The sequence below is a fragment of the Thalassophryne amazonica genome, chromosome 5, assembly GCF_902500255.1.
Source record: "Thalassophryne amazonica chromosome 5, fThaAma1.1, whole genome shotgun sequence".
Taxonomy (NCBI): Eukaryota; Metazoa; Chordata; class Actinopteri; order Batrachoidiformes; family Batrachoididae; genus Thalassophryne; species Thalassophryne amazonica.
In genome coordinates, this window is record NC_047107.1 from 80,364,197 (window position 1) to 80,381,346 (window position 17,150).

General features: G+C 40.6%; 1 protein-coding gene across 2 annotated transcripts in view; it reads right to left on the reverse strand.

Annotated features, from left to right (window-relative positions):
* Positions 1-1,202: 1,202 nt before the first annotated feature.
* The window catches only part of LOC117510790 (secretory carrier-associated membrane protein 1-like), a 29,378-nt gene continuing 13,430 nt past the window's right edge, over positions 1,203-17,150 (reverse strand). The window contains exons 2-9 of one of the 2 annotated variants that reach the window (XM_034170655.1): positions 13,627-13,707; positions 13,157-13,256; positions 12,535-12,645; positions 6,593-6,721; positions 6,121-6,280; positions 2,324-2,425; positions 2,099-2,216; positions 1,203-1,837 (exon numbers count right to left, since the gene is read on the reverse strand). In XM_034170655.1, the coding sequence (XP_034026546.1) occupies positions 1,676-1,837; positions 2,099-2,216; positions 2,324-2,425; positions 6,121-6,280; positions 6,593-6,721; positions 12,535-12,645; positions 13,157-13,256; positions 13,627-13,707 (963 nt within the window). In that variant the 3' untranslated portion in view covers positions 1,203-1,675. Of the gene's footprint in view, positions 1,838-2,098; positions 2,217-2,323; positions 2,426-6,120; positions 6,281-6,592; positions 6,722-12,534; positions 12,646-13,145; positions 13,257-13,626; positions 13,708-17,150 lie in introns of both variants that reach the window. The other variant, XM_034170654.1, reaches the window with a different exon arrangement.

The window sequence follows — 17,150 nt, forward strand, 5'->3', positions numbered from 1 at the left end:
AGATTCAGGTGTGGGCTCTGGCTTGGCCACTCAAGGACATTCACAATAGTCCTGAAGCCACTCCTGCTGCTGAAAGACATCCCCACAGCATGATGCTACCACCACGCTTCACTGTAGGGATGATACCTGGCATTCACAGCAAAGAGTTCAATCTTTGTTTCATCAGACCAGAAAATTTTGTTTCTCATGGTCTGAGAGTCCTTCATGTCCTTTTTGACCATCTCCAGGTGGGCTGCCATGTGCCTTTTACTAAGGAGTGTCTTCTGTCTGGCCACTCTACCATATAGGCCTGATTGGTGGATTGCTGCAGAGATGGTTGTCCTTTTGGAAGGTTCTCCTCTCTCCACATGCTTGCTTTGTGCTGTGACATGCACTGTCAACTGTGGGACCTTATATGTAGACAGGCACGCGTCTTTCCAAATCATGTCCAATCAACTAAATTTACCCCAGGTGGACTCCAATTAAACATTTCAAGGATGGCAAAGGCTGTGAATACTTACGTACATGTGAGGTCTTAGTTCTTTTTTTTTTAATTTGCAAGAATCTCAAAAAAAAAAAAGGTCACTTCTCTGTGCTGACGTGTCTTTTTCCACAGTGACCCGCAGCTGAGCAGCTCTCAGAATCACAGAAGCCACCAAAACAGTGAATGCACACAGAAAAATGGGGCATTTCCCCCCCTAGTTTTTGTTCACCAGGCCATCAAAGAGGTGGAATTCTTTACATAGTGAGAACACCTGTCTTACTGACCCTGGTTTTCAGTGCACTATCACATATTATCCAGTCAAACCACCACTGGGACATGCAATATCATCACTTCACACAAACCCTCAAAAGAATCTAAGTAGGCAGACACCTCCTCCTCCTCTGACAAGCCACTTCTGTAGCCAGAGGAAAGTCTAGTAGTTGCAGTTGTTAAATAAAGAGCTTCCTTGATTTTGTCAAACATGCACATCGCTATCATGCTGGCAAATCTTAGCCATAGAGATGCCAACCGAGCCCACTTTGTCAAAGCAGCAGCTATGGTCAGAGCACTGCAGGCGGGTCTTCAAATTAGAACATTCACATTTTTTCCTATTTACGCAAACTACATTCTGCTTTGACCAAAATATTCATCCAGAGTCTCAGAACCAAGAAACTGAAGCAGGACCAGGTTAAATGCATCATTTTGATCTCAATAGGCAAACGTTAGGACATACACAAGGCTGTCCACACGATGGAAAACGATGTGCAAAACACTCTGATCCCATCATCACTCTTTTACAGTTAGGCAAGAAAGGTGTGGAGGCCATCGCCGCAGCAGAAACAAAGTATGGCAGATCTCAGACTGACCCCAGAGTAGCTCACAGGACCAAAGAAACAAAGTAAAGAAACAAGACGCTGTGGGATGTGTGTGCGTGCACATGCACACACATCCCACACAGACAGCACATGTAGTTTGTGGAATAAAAGCACAGAGTGGAAGTACCAAGGCTTTCACTCTTACTTATTTTAAGTGAAGGTGGACGACTCTTTTAATCTGACTCTTGAAACAGTGTTTAAGCAAAGGCTGTGGGGCCAATCGTAGCATAACTACATTCAGAAAGAAAAAGAAACTGATCCGAGAATTTGCACCACTGGAGTTGCACTTCTCCAAATCTGAGTGTGTATACTTTGCATGTGACAGTGACGGGAGAATTTATGGATGAGGTTTAAAGGCTCCGCGGGCAGCGTTGGATGCAGCGTTCGCTGCAGCGTTTGCAGCTGCAGTCTGAACGGTCTTATTGGACATGACGCCAGTCGCAAACTCCTGCTGAGCCTTCTCAAAACTGGCACCAGTGGTACGATACAGTGCGTGCACCTAGAAAAAACAGAAAAAGGAAAGTGGTCAGACACAAATTGAATAATGCAAATCTCCAACAAACCCTTATACAGTACATTTATCTGCAGGCTAGAGGACCATCTACAACCTGTATCCCGTTTAGTTTGTGCCCAGGACATAATATGTGACTTAAAAAATGTCAAATTTGAAAATAGTTTTAAAATGGGGGAAAATTGCTGGTGTGGTCTCTTCAGGAACAACTGGTACAGGTATTCTGGAGTAGCTGTGTGCATGCGTTACCTTTTTGAACATGACGAGTGAGCCCACTGAAAGTGCAGTAAACAGAGCAGCAATCAGCAACATGATAATGCCCACTGGGATACTGGTGTTCAAACCAGTCAAAGCTGCAATCCACCCACTGGAACAACAGAAAAAAACATTCACTCAAAAAGACATTCACTCAAAAGAAATGACAGAATCGATCAAAAAAGAAAAGGAAAAAAAAAAAATGCAAAAAACACTCACCATGTTCCCCAGCCAGCGATTCCAATCGTTTGTAGAACGTGAACTCCAAACTGACAGATGTACACAAAGAAGAAGACAAAGAAGCGGAATGAACTGTCACTCCTGCAGTGGTGATAAAAAGAAAAAACAATTGGTGGCAAGAAACAACAGGACATTTGATCAACATTGGTTCTTACCCTCTTCTCCACAAACTACTTATTTTTCTAATCAGTTGTTCACATCCACCTTATCATTGGCCCCATTTACATACACATAAAAATCCAGTTGCTGTCTGATTATTGGCTGTTATCTGATTATTAAGTGGTCATGTAAACGGGATAATCTGATATGCTTTACCCGATAACAACCATTATCTGATTATCAGAAATCGGATTAACACACCTGGATTTCTCCCCAATACTCTGATTTCTTTGGTACATGTAAACCATTAATCACATTTCTTTTGCTTTTTTACATTTCCACGCATGAAAGCAGTTGTCCTCTACATTTCCAAAGGTTTAAGTGGGATGACCTGCTGTCTCGTCGCGCCTCATAACATCCATCATCAGATCACAAATTTCAGAGAGTCGGTTGTCTGTCAAAAAAAATTTGACAGGACGCCCAAACGTCCTTGAACAGCCCTGTGTGTTGTCCCAGCATTCTAAAGAGCAAGTTTATCAACGATCTATGCAGTCTGTAGACAAATATATTAAATTTGAGCAGAGCTTCCTAAAACCATTATTCTGAACACTATATACACACACACACATATATATACACTCAACAAAAATACAAATGCAACACTTTTGGTTTTGCTCCCATTTTGTATGAGATGAACTCAAAGATCTAAAACTTTTTCCACATACACAATATCACCATTTCCCTAAATATTGTTCACAAACCAGTCTAAATCTGTGATAGTGAGCACTTCTCCTTTGCTGAGATAATCCATTCCACCTCACAGGTGTGCCATATCAAGATGCTGATTAGACACCATGATTAGCGCACAGGTGTGCCTTAGACTGCCCACAATAAAAGGCCACTCTGAAAGGTGCAGTTTTGTTTTACCAGTCAGTATCTGGTGTGACCACCATTTGCCTCAGTGCAACACATCTCCTTCGCATAGAGTTGATCAGGTTGTCAATTGTGGCCTGTGGAATGTTGGTCCACTCCTCTTCAATGGCTGTGCGAAGTTGCTGGATATTGGCAGGAACTGGTACACGCTGTCGTATACGCCGGTCCAGAGCATCCCAAACATGCTCAATGGGTGACATGTCCGGTGAGTATGCTGGCCATGCAAGAACTGGGACATTTTCAGCTTCCAAGAATTGTGTACAGATCCTTGCAACATGGGGCCGTGCATTATCCTGCTGCAACATGAGGTGATGTTCTTGGATGTATGGCACAACAATGGGCCTCAGGATCTCGTCACGGTATCTCTGTGCATTCAAAATGCCATCAATAAAATGCACCTGTGTTCTTCGTCCATAACAGACGCCTGCCCATACCATAACCCACCGCCACCATGGGCCACTCGATCCACAACACTGACATCAGAAAACCGCTCACCCACACGACGCCACACACGCTGTCTGCCATCTGCCCTGGACAGTGTGAACCAGGATTCATCCGTGAAGAGAACACCTCTCCAACGTGCCAAATGCCAGTGAATGTGAGCATTTGCCCACTCAAGTCGGTTACGACGACGAACTGGAGTCAGGTCGAGACCCCGATGAGGACGACAAGCATGCAGATGAGCTTCCCTGAGATGGTTTCTGACAGTTTGTGCAGAATTCTTTGGTTATGCAAACCGACTGTTTCAGCAGCTGTCCGAGTGGCTGGTCTCAGACGATCTTGGAGGTGAACATGCTGGATGTGGAGGTCCTGGGCTGGTGTGGTTACACGTGGTCTGCGGTTGTGAGACTGGTTGGATGTACTGCCAAATTCTCTGAAACGCCTTTGGAGACGGCTTATGGTAGAGAAATGAACATTCAATACACGAGCAACAGCTCTGGTTGACATTCCTGCTGTCAGCATGCCAATTGCACGCTCCCTCAAATCTTGCGACATCTGTGGCATTGTGCTGTGTGATAAAACTGCACCTTTCAGAGTGGCCTTTTATTGTGGGCAGTCTAAGGCACCTGTGCACTAATCATGATGTCTAATCAACATCTTGATATGGCACACCTGTGAGGTGGGATGGATTATCTCAGCAAAGGAGAAGTGCTCACTATCACAGATTTAGACTGGTTTGTGAACAATATTTGAGGGAAATGGTGATATTGTGTATGTGGAAAAAGTTTTAGATCTTGTATGAGTTCATCTCATACAAAATGGGAGCAAAACCAAAAGTGTTGCGTTTATATTTTTGTTGAGTGTATATATACATACATACATACACACACACACACTGACAAACTTTTTGTTTTACCTGCTTTTTACAATATATGAAATGGAAAGTAAATAACGAAGATGAATCGAAGTGAGAGGACCATCAGCTTTAATATTATGGTAATGCAGGGTCTCCCTTTGGTCCATAAGGATATTTTCAAGCCTACATACACACACGTACATCTGTTTTACTTCCAAACTCCACTGGAAATTGAGTTCAAACATTGCAATGTATACAAAATTACAACTTCTTGCTGAACAAATAAATAAAGTGACAAATCATTGAGGATCATCATCTGCCACGGTGTCCTGGACATGACCTGTATCATGTCTCTTTTTTTTTTCTCTTACAAACTTTTTGACAGATACAGGTGATGGTTTTCAAAAGCCCAAAAGCTGTTCAAAACTGCCAAAATGTACACAAAACTATGTAACTAGAAAAATATTAGTTCTTTAATATTATATAAATGTATACTGTTTCACTGTCCTGGTATCATACAAAGCATTTCAGCAGCCAAAGCATACATAAAAATCCTGCAGCATTCATTTGCTTTGCCAAGCTCTGTCATGCAATCCCTCCATGCCCCAACTTTGGGAACCACTGTGGTATTCCATCCAAATCATGTGAATATTGTAGGAATTGGAGCACTTTTGGTGTGCTATCCTAAGGCAACAAAAGTAACTGGTCAACAGGCTTGAGCTCTGTTTCATGCCCAGGTCTGCATTACTCCATCACTACCAGAAATGATCTAGAATGTAGTTGGGTTTTTTTTAGTAGCATGTAACTCCTTCAGCTGTGTGTCTTGGTGGTTTTCTCCACTACGCATGAATATAACAAGAACTGTAAAGCAAGAAATGATGAGGTATTCAGGAATATGTCAGTGCTAACGAGGGTGATGAGCTATGAGCCTGAGGCTGAATACTGCTGAAACTGGTATAAATGCGAACCATAACTGGGGATAGAAGTGAATATTGATGCCATTATCAATTCTGCTTGTCGATCCTATTCTTTATGGATTTCTGATCAACTTCCTATGCAGGAAAAAAGGAGGCCCGCACAGATTTTCAGCATTAATGCGCATATTACCCTTGTTGCTCATGACACATGTTTTTTATAATGCAGAAGTGTCAGAATAATTGATCATGTCTGAGGTATATAATTACAATACAATGAAAACCATGAAAACCTGGAACTAGTTCTCAACTTTTAGGGGAGTCTATTTGGTCGGCAACACCAGGCCTCGATTCCCATCTTTAATCTTAACCACAACCATAACTAGCACTGGTGTGATAGGGTATATGTACAGTTTCTACTTCTAGTTACTACTGCAGTGGAAAAGTGCCCTAATTTGTTGGCGTTCCACAACATGATTCTGCATCTTGCTACTGCTAGAGCATCTGGTGTATTTCCCTTAACATTTGCTCACCTAAAAGCCCCATAAAGTGGTCTGTACCAGCAGATGAAAGAACATGGGGTAAACAGGAGGAACCACAACATCGCCAGGCCGAAATCTACACCACGGGTTGTATCCACACAGAACCAGGCCAGACAGCCAAACATGTTTGCAAAGAGCGTGCCTGTATGAACTGATGACAAACAAGAACAGTGTCACTTAAGGAAAGAATCACAGCAAACCTGTCTAAAAATCTACATGTCAACAGAAAAGGGATCGATTCCACAATGACATACATCAGCAAATTTCTTTCAGATAAATGATCATGAAATTAGTGACATATGTTGTCAGTCTGGGGTCTGTCTGCTATGCAATATTTGGCTTTTTCTCTTGGTTGTAAAGACTGTTCTGGAGAGTGCATGAAAGAAAGTTAATATTCAGTGAAAGTTATTACAGGAATAAGACAAATTTTGCCTGTTGATTGTCTTTTTGATGATGAACTCACACATCCAAAGGTTGTACATGATCTTGACTGTCTTCTGAAACTCTACAGGAATGTCCACTGCAATGTCGTGGTAGAAACAAGGACCGACAGGGAATTTCTGTGGCAGGGGAGGCCAATTGTTCTTGCGCCCTGTTAAGAAAAAGGTGTTAATGATTAGAAAGTGTTCATTCAAGAGGACAGTTTAGGGGGTAGTACAAGGCATTTCTGGGTCTGGCAGAAAACCTCAGAATGCAGAAAAGTGCTTTATTCCAGTGCGTCATCCCAGTGCCTTCTTACAAAGAAAAAGCTCTCCAATAAAAAAAGCCATTAACTAGCTAATAATCAGTGGTGGATACAGTTCCGCTAATCTGCTAACCCCTAATTAGCAAAGCTAACGTTTTTGTTAGCGGATTTACTTTTCAGCTAACTTCAAAAACCATCAGTGGACTAATCAGCTTCAGACAAATTTAGTTCCGCTAATTTTCAGTACGTTAACATTTTTTTTTCTGGCATAGTTAGTAAAGCCAATCGGTCAAAAACGTTTGAAAACCTTAAAATTATAAGTGTTAGTTCCTGTCTGTTATGTGTTTTGCAGCAGTTAGGCAGCTGTGAGGAGAGGAGCTGAGCTCAACTGTATCCCAGCAGAAGGGGCCTGGCTGCGAGGCTGCTACAAAGAAAAGAAGAAGAAAAAAGTCATTTACATTCAACATACAGATCCCCAGACATGTGCAGGAGACATCAGAAGCAAAGCAGTTTTCACTGATGGTTTTGATTTATAAACTAAACTAATTCCGGACAGAAATTAAGGTCAACTGTCATTTTTACAAAGTGAAAAATCGCACATATGTTTTAGTTTTAAAGTAATGCACTAATTCTGACGGTTTGAGCATTAACAGAAACAGATGCCAAAAGGCATTATGGGAAAATGAGCCTCCACTGACCACTGGTTGGTTGGTTTATTTATTTGTAAAAACAAACACACAAGTTACTGTAACGTGTGTGTTGGTTTTTCCAAATAAATTTGTATTTATAAATGTCATTTTTTTAAATTTGTAACAAAGAAAAAAGGCATTTGCAAAACTGAATATTCTGTTTAAGTGTGTGATTCTGAAAAAAGTAGATGGCCAAAATGCATAGATCAATGCCAATCTACTGGATGGGAGTGTGAATCACAACGACTGATCACACGGTCACTTTTTCATTTACGCCACAGCCAAGATCAGGTGTACAACTGAATATGTACATGTGTTATGCTACGCTAATTCAGATATAATATGAATATTATCATTCCTAATGATGTCTATTTGTGTGTTTTGCCAGTTGCTTAAATGATAAATGCCAAAAACTGATATTCAATACATTTTACATGCTGTGTACAATGCTGAACAATGGTCACTATACTAGCATTTTTGCTGTTATGCTGTTTCATATGTAATTTTGCAGTAGTTTATCATTCAAAGTTATATTTAAATCTTGAAAAATATGTATTTTGTGATCAAATATCAGTTACACAATTTTATACTCTTCCTTTTGCAAGTTAAAGTTTGACGATCCATCGAAAACTGACTGTGCAGCATCAGAAATCGCGAAAGCCTTACTTTTCAGCTTTTATTTTGATGATGCTCAATTTTCTTCGCAATTAAAAACTATTAGTGGTCATTTATCTCATATTTAAATGATCTTTTGTTATTTAAATATACATCTGTGTAAGTGTTCTGCAATGTGTGTGTGTGTGTATATATATATATATATGTGTGTGTGTGTGTATGTGTTTTTTCACTTTCAGGGAGAACATTACATTGGATATCCCCTCTGTAGACAAAACATTTTTGTCCATGTTAGTAGATGTATCAGTAGAAAATAGATTTACATATTGCTGGTACATGAGGTACTATTGACTCTTTGCATGAGTTGCAAAAATTCCAAAAACATTTAATAACTGGGCTTCTACAAGATGAATAATATGCTAATGTCCTGTAGACACCACATTTACTGTTATATTATCAATGAAATCTGGACTATAAATTTAATATAATGAAATGTATACATGTTGAACAGAGAAACTGAGTTGACTTTTTCACCTTTTTTTGACAAAGGTTAAAAATTATGCAACACTGTTGAAGATTGTAGATCTTCATTCTTGAGCTTGAGCTAGATCTTCATCACTGTAGATTTTTGACTACCTAACTTACTTGACATGGGGAAACCTCTTCCTAAGTCATGATACATGTATTGTTAAATTGTACTTTTCAAATTAAAACATCTATTTTGATCAGAAATAAGAACAGTATAGGTATTTTTTTTTATCAGAAATAAGAACAGTATAAGTTACTGATAGAATATGTTTAATGTTGTCCTGTCCATAGACAATAAACATGTTATTTTACAGGCCGTGTCTCTTCCATCCACATGAAAGCAAGGTGCTTATTTTGATCTCTGTATATCATCATTATTCTAAACTGTATTTCTATCAAACAATACATGGTTAAATGTCACTGTTAAGTGTTTTTATAAAACTTCAATTACTACCTTTCAGTTTTTTTATGCACTTGGATGTTGTTATGTAAATTTTAAGAATTTACATAACATTATTTTAAGAATTTAAGCGCCCTCTGGTGCATTTTGGTGCATTATTTAGATTAAATTTGGACTTGAAACAGCTGTTAAATTTCTCTTGTGATCTCATGCAGTATGGCATGTTGTACCATCCTGTAGGAGTATATACAGAATATAACAACACAATAGTTTAAACATATAGCTAACTCACGCAAAAAACTTTTAGTCTGTTTTTGACTGGGCTCAAAGACTAGGCAATTAAAATCTCAACATTCAAAGAACTAGTTAACATCATAATGCTTTCAGACTAGAGACTAGATAATTGCTTTCAGACTAGATAAATATACATAACAACATAATACTGATGAGATTCACTTTTGTATGCCACCACAGATGACATTACCATGTATACATACTATTATAGTAAATACATATACAGTCAGCCTATTTGTCTGCTCTGAACACTGACATGGCATCTAATCACTCATTATATACCAATTCAGATTCAGGAACAAAAGAAATCTGCAGGTTTTCTATCATTTCATTTCGACACACTTTGTTAACACCGCTGGGTTTTCCATGTGCCAAAGAGATAGAGTGAAAATAAATAAACCTGTGATCTCCTACAGCACGACGTAGCATGCATTCAAAAGCCACTTGATTACTATTATTCATTCAATAATGCACAACAATAAAATGTTTAATTTTATTGTTTTCCCGGGGGCTGTGCTCTTGAAAATGTGCGTGGAGAGCCTGAATGTGTACTACAATAAATGTTTCTTCTCAATGCTCAATGCATATTGTTTTGGATTGAACAGGGAGAAATAAAAAGTTGTAGTACTGTAGTGGAGACTACAGAAGGGGGAAGCTTTTGAAAATTCAAGCTAAAAATTGGCCATTCTAGGGGTACCCAAAGGGGAAAAGCCAGGTACGACAGCCCACGTCCCTTCATCATGTCCAGAAGGCTGGGGAAGTTTGTTGAGTGGGCAATCTCATTGTGGGTTAGCCAGTACATGGCCCTCAGTGAGGAAGAATAAGTAAGAAGTGGACTTACCGCTTCTGAAGAGCAGCGAATCAAAGAGCCACGAGCCATTGAATCGAAGCATTGTTTCGATTCACGCTTCAAACTGGAGTGGCGCTGCAGAAACGGTTGATTACAGACGCTGTATTGAAAATCGTAACGGTCCAAAATTATAGTGTAACGGGCCGTAACGCAAGTTTGCGCTAGTTAGAACCCTGAACACACCACTATTTTATGATAAATTTCTCAGCGATTTGGAGTTTTTCCGCTAAAATACCATTTCACGGATTTGAGGAAATAAAAATTAATGTTTTGCTAGTTCTTTTAGACGGCAGGATTTTGCAAAAAGACGGAAATCCATCCAAAGACGGCGAATAAGCATCCATGTGTTAATTAAGAAATCTTATCTTGACCCTAGTGTATCGAAAAATTATAGGCCGATATCAAATCTATCATTTTGTTCTAAAATACTGGAAAAAGTGGTTTCACAGCAGCTCATGGACCACCTTACTGAGAATCATTTGTTTGAGCCACTGCAGTCTGCATTTAGCAGAGGTGGGACGAAGTCACTGTCAAGTCATCAATCTGCAAGTCCCAAGTCAAGCCTCAAGTCAGCTTGCAAACAATTGGTCAAGTGGTCATTATGACTTGCAACTTGACTTGGGACTTGCTGATTCATGACTTGAGAGTGACTTGGTCCCACCTCTGGCATTTAGAACATATCATACCACTGAAACAGCTCTGACTAAAGTGGTAAATGATCTTCTGCTTGCAATGGACTCAGACACCACTACAGTTCTGGTGCTGTTAGATCTTAGCTCTGCATTTGATACGATGGATCACCTTATACTACTTGATAGGCTGGAGGATCATGGGATTACTGGGAATTGTCCTTGCATGGTTGACATCATACCTAACCAGTATTAACATCACTTTGAGTCGACGGAATGAGTTCATCAGTGAAATCACCTGCTGGAGTCAGTGGCTTAATAGGTGCACCCTTTACAACAGTGATGTCGAAAGTATTCCAGAAAGGGCCAAGAGGGTGCAGGTTTTCTTTGCAGCCACTGACTCCAGCAGGTGATTTCACTGATGAACTCATCCCATCTGCTCAATCAATCAATCAATCAATTTTTTTATATAGCGCCAAATCACAACAAACAGTTGCCCCAAGGCGCTTTATATTGTAAGGCAAGGCCATACAATAATTATGTAAAACCCCAACGGTCAAAACGACCCCCTGTGAGCAAGCACTTGGCTACAGTGGGAAGGAAAAACTCCCTTTTAACAGGAAGAAACCTCCAGCAGAACCAGGCTCAGGGAAGGGCAGTCTTCTGCTGGGACTGGTTGGGGCTGAGGGAGAGAACCAGGAAAAAGACATGCTGTGATGTTAATCAGTGAAATCACCTGCTGGAGTCAGTGAAGGGTTAATATGCAGGTTGTGGACTCAGAACTCAGAAGACTGAAAAACTGACAGGAAACGAACTTCAATTAACTTCAAACTTCAAATAAGCAGAAGAACAGTATGCATCATGGCATTCCAGAGGAGATATGTAGTTATTATTATTATTTGTATAAGGAGATATAAAATTAGCAAAGTAACAAATTGGCATACTGCCCCAACATTAGTGACTGCACAGAAAACCTGCACCCTCTTGGCCCTTTCTGGAATACTTTGGACACCACTGCTCTACAATACGCAGATCTTTCGAGTTCATGCGGCATGGTGGCTTAGTGGGTAGCACTGATGCCTCACAGCAAGAAGGCTGTGGGATCGCTTTCCGCCTTTTCTGTTTGGAGTTTGCACATTCTCCCCGTGTGTGCGTGGGTTACCTCTGGGGGCTCCAGCTTCCTCCCACCTCCAAAGACATGCGTTAGGTGAAATGGAAACTTGAAATTGAGTGCAGGTGTGTGTGCGGGTGTGAATGTGTTTGTTTGTCTACCTGTGGCCCTGTGATAGACTGGCGTACTGTCCAGGGTGTACCCTGCTTCATGCCCTATGACTGCTGGGATAGGCTCCAGCCCCTCCATGACCCTTGATTGGAGTAAGCGGGTTTAAAAAAATGGATGAATGGAAAATCTGAGTTCCACACTCAAATTTGGGTGAAGATAGACAAAAAAGCAATAGGTGCACCACTAGAAGGAGTGTCTGGGTATTCCTCTGACAGTTCATGCATAAGGGCAACCTTAACACTCCAAGTTGGTCTCAGCACCAAGTAAGGATGACTGAAGGACCCCCCCCCCCACCCCCCAGATTTTTCTATATGTGTTTGTTCTTCTGCAATATGCTGTTGAGTTTAATGTTTAATTTGCTGCATTATGATTCTATCATATTGTAAATTTAAATGAGCAGTGTTTGGCTGTGACTGTGAGGTAGACTGACCTCCTGCAGCTCCGTGGGACTGTAATTCTCTCTCCCGACGATCAAGCTCAGCCGCTTTCTTCTCCAACTCTTCCTGCCTTCTCAACAACTCAGCCTGAGCGCGCACCTGATCCTAGAAAGACAAAGAGATGTTCCTAATCATCTTCCCCCAATATTGGGCAGAAATTATAAATATCGATCACAGTAAATAACATACAATTTTCTACTCAAGCAAACTTATGTGTTTTAGCTTGAGACTGCAATCACAGCTTGCAAGGTATCGTACTGGTGTTGTTCACTTATTTTCTCCTACAGTTATAATGTACTGCACTTGGTCTAAAATAGCAAGTGTAAGAGGACAGCAGGTGGAAAAGTAACATTTAATACATAACACACAAGACAGCAACACCAAGGGCAATAGAAAACATCAGATGAATGACACCGCTGCTCAGCCATCAGATAAGTGTATGATACAAAAATGCAAAAGTAAACCAGAAGCAAAGGAAAAGACTATCCATGCGGTTTGACAGGGTTTCTGAAATATACGCATTGTATGTAGTCAACCTTGTTTTAGATGAAGAAAAATGAAAATCAGATGTTCTCAACACGTACAATCATGTCTGTGTGTGACATACCTGAGTCTGTTGCTGTGAGTAAGCTGGTGGTTCTTCTGTGGGCTTCATAATGGCAGGTTGTGTGTTCTGGGAAGGAGCAGGAGTGGACTTTGGGGCATTTCCAGGGGCTGCCTGCAAGCCAGCACACAGCTGCTACATTAGTATTAGTTCAATTAAAGGTTGTGGCTCCCAAACTGCAGAATGTACTCCCACTGCATCTGAGATCTGTGGACACTATTGAAACTGTTCAAATGAAGCTCAAGACCCATTTGTACAGGCTTGCTTTTAATTAATTTTATGTACAGTTTGCTTATGTGTAAAGCACTATGCTATTGTTCTTGAAAGGTGCTATACAAAAAAGCTCTTTACTTACTTATTACAAAACCTGAATTAAAACTGAAGGTGGACCACAGTCATACTTTGCTGGTGTGTGCGTGCTTCTGATTTTCTGTACAAACACAGAAATGTATGGATGCACACAGACATCAATCGTGATGCTGACCGTTCTAGCATCTGTGAAGGGGTTATACTCCTCCAGACCACCAGGAGCAGCAGAGCGGGTCACTTGCGTCACTGAAGGATCCTACAGGGCAAGAAACAACCACACAGAGTTTAGTATGGTCCCCAAATCAAAAATGTATTCACCTTTTTGCTATGGCATAATCTAGGTACCTGATAAATTCATGCTGCAAGCAAACAGTTTGCACAATGCATCATGAAAAATTCATCATGTTTTATTAAAGAATAAGTTCACTTTCTTCAACTCAGACAAAATATTGTTATAAACCAAGCCTCCAATTGTTTTGTATGTGTGAAATAAAAAAAAAAAGTTTAGGAAGGAATCCGTGTAAGTGAAGGGGACACTCAACCAGTGATGGACAAAAATCCAACATAAACTCAAAACAGCAATGAAATAACATTAACAACCTCACCGCAATACAGTCACTTAGGTCTGTTTTTTCTAGTACACCAGTTTATCTCAACCTTGTACCAAACTTAGAAGTTAGCAATGGTCAGTTGGTTTACTACTGATGTGCATGGGCCTCACACTTTGAGAAACTTTTTTAAAAGCTCTCTTGCACCCTTGCTATGCTCAGAAGGTGCATGCTGCATTTTCAGCTAAATTTTACAGTACAAGTATCATCTGTGGGTAAATAGTCCATTATAAATTACTAACATCAAAAAACAATGACAGTTCGAAATATCACCAATAAATCAATAAAATATGATATACCACACTTGCCTAAATGCAGGAACGGCTTAACCCAATGGTTCACAAAGTGGGAGAGTGCAGGCATTACAGGGTGGTGTGGCAAGGCAAACAAATTTGTTGTCTGCTGTAGGATTTTTATGTATACTTTGGCTGCATTGCTTTTTATGATACACTAAGCAACCAGGACAATAAATAAATAAATAGAGAGAGAGTTATATAGTTTTGTGTGTTTTAGTGATTTCTAAACATCTTTTGGGCTGGAAACCATCAGCTGTATCTGACAACACTGGTGATGAGCATGCCTGAAGCCTGCAAGCAAAACATGGACAAATTTGTAGACAAAGATAAACAACAACAAAAAGAAACATTATGCATGTGATTTTTAATTATTTGTCTGTTAAGGTAATTTGGACATTCATTTCATTTTCCACCAGTTTTTTGTATCCAAGTTGTGGCAACAGATGGTCGTCAATGATCTGTCACTTTATTTATTTAGTTCAATAAATAAAAACATGGTGTCTAACCAGATCCTTACTCTGGATGGCATTACCCTGACCTCTAGTAATACTGTGAGAAATCTTGGAGTCATTTTTGATCAGGATATGTCATTCAAAGCGCATATTAAACAAATATGTAGGACTGCTTTTTTGCATTTACGCAATATCTCTAAAATTAGAAAGGTCTTGTCTCAGAGTGATGCTGAAAAACTAATTCATGCATTTATTTCCTCTAGGCTGGACTACTGTAATTCATTATTATCAGGTTGTCCTAAAAGTTCCCTGAAAAGCCTTCAGTTAATTCAAAATGCTGCAGCTAGAGTACTAACGGGGACTAGAAGGAGAGAGCATATCTCACCCATATTGGCCTCTCTTCATTGACTTCCTGTTAATTCTAGAACAGAATTTAAAATTCTTCTTCTTACTTATAAGGTTTTGAATAATCAGGTCCCATCTTATCTTAGGGACCTCATAGTACCATATCACCCCAATAGAGCGCTTCGCTCTCAGACTGCAGGCTTACTTGTAGTTCCTAGGGTTTGTAAGAGTAGAATGGGAGGCAGAGCCTTCAGCTTTCAGGCTCCTCTCCTGTGGAACCAGCTCCCAATTCAGATCAGGGAGACAGACACCCTCTCTACTTTTAAGATTAGGCTTAAAACTTTCCTTTTTGCTAAAGCTTACAGTTAGGGCTGGATCAGGTGACCCTGAACCATCTCTTAGTTATGCTGCTATAGACTTAGACTGCTGGGGGGTTCCCATGATGCACTGAGTGTTTCTTTCTCTTTTTGCTCTGTATGCACCACTCTGCATTTAATCATTAGTGATTGATCTATGCTCCCCTCCACAGCATGTCTTTTTCCTGATTCTCTCCCTCAGCCCCAACCAGTTCCAGCAGAAGACTGCCCCTCCCTGAGCCTGGTTCTGCTGGAGGTTTCTTCCTGTTAAAAGGGAGTTTTCCTTCCCACTGTCGCCAAGTGCTTGCTCACAGGGGGTCGTTTTGACTGTTGGGGTTTGTACGTAATTATTGTATGGCCTTGCCTTACAATATAAAGCGCCTTGGGGCAACTGTTTGTTGTGATTTGGCGCTATATAAATAAAATTGATTGATTGAATAAGATGTAGATTTGTATAAATTACAATGTTTAAAGTAAAGTCCAGTGGAGTTTGGATGCAAAAGACATTTATGTGCGTGCCGGAGTGTGGGTGGGTGGGGTCATGAAAATATTGATGAAAAAGGGGGGCACTGCAGAAAGTTTGAGAATCACCAGCTTAACCCAATGAAACTTTTTAGAGATTCTTGAATCTTCGACTGGACTGGGTTGCTTGACGCAAGGATGCTTTGCTTCTAATCGCAGAAGCTTCCTCAGCTAAATTTCTTGCTCTGGTATTCTGACTTCTGTCTTGACTCTTGTAGAGAAGAATAACAGAAGCCAGCAAAAGCTGGAGTTTTAAACCTAACCCGACCCCTCCTACCGTGAGGCAGACTGCTATTGGCTAGTGACTAACAATTGCTCTAATTAGCACCTATTGTGCTCTAGTTAGCACCCTCCTAATGAGAGGGCAGCTGTTCCTCCTAACGATGGGACTGACGCATCTTCTGACGACTGTCCTGATGACGTGAATGACTCATTACCATGAACAAAAGCCTGAAACTGCTTTGACCTGAGTACCACATTGTAAACAGGGGACAAAGCGTGTCTCAGACCCCCTCCCCGGTTAAGGCTGGGTTTCGACTGTTTCACATACAATGCTTCCTTCACTCTCCTCTCAAACCATTTCTTTTCTCTGGCTAAGATTTTAACTTCCTTGTCCTCAAACATGTGGTTAGTGTCTTTAAGGTGGAGATGAACTGCAGACTGAGGTCCACCAGCACCCTCTCTGTGGTGCTGGTATAGCCTTTTGTGCAACGGCTGCTTAGTCTCACCTATGTAGTGTTCGTTACAGTTTTCCTGACATCTGATAGAATACACTACATTGCTCTGTTTGTAACTAGGGATCCTGTCCTTAGGGTGAACTAATTTCTGTCTCAAGGTGTTAACAGGTTTAAAGTAAACTGGGATTTTGTGCTGTCTGAAGATCCTCTGCAGTTTTTCCCCTACTCCTGCTAAATAAGGGATCCTAAGGACAGGATCCCTAGCTGAGGAAGCTTCTGCGATTAGAAGTGAAACATCCTCGTGTCAAGCAACCCAGTCCAGTCGAAGATTCAAGATTCTCTACTATGGAAACCACCTGGACAAATGAGAGCCTTCACAGAAACCAATGAAACTAGGGCACTGAGAATAAAGCAAGATAGGTTTGTGCAGATGGCTGCCCTGT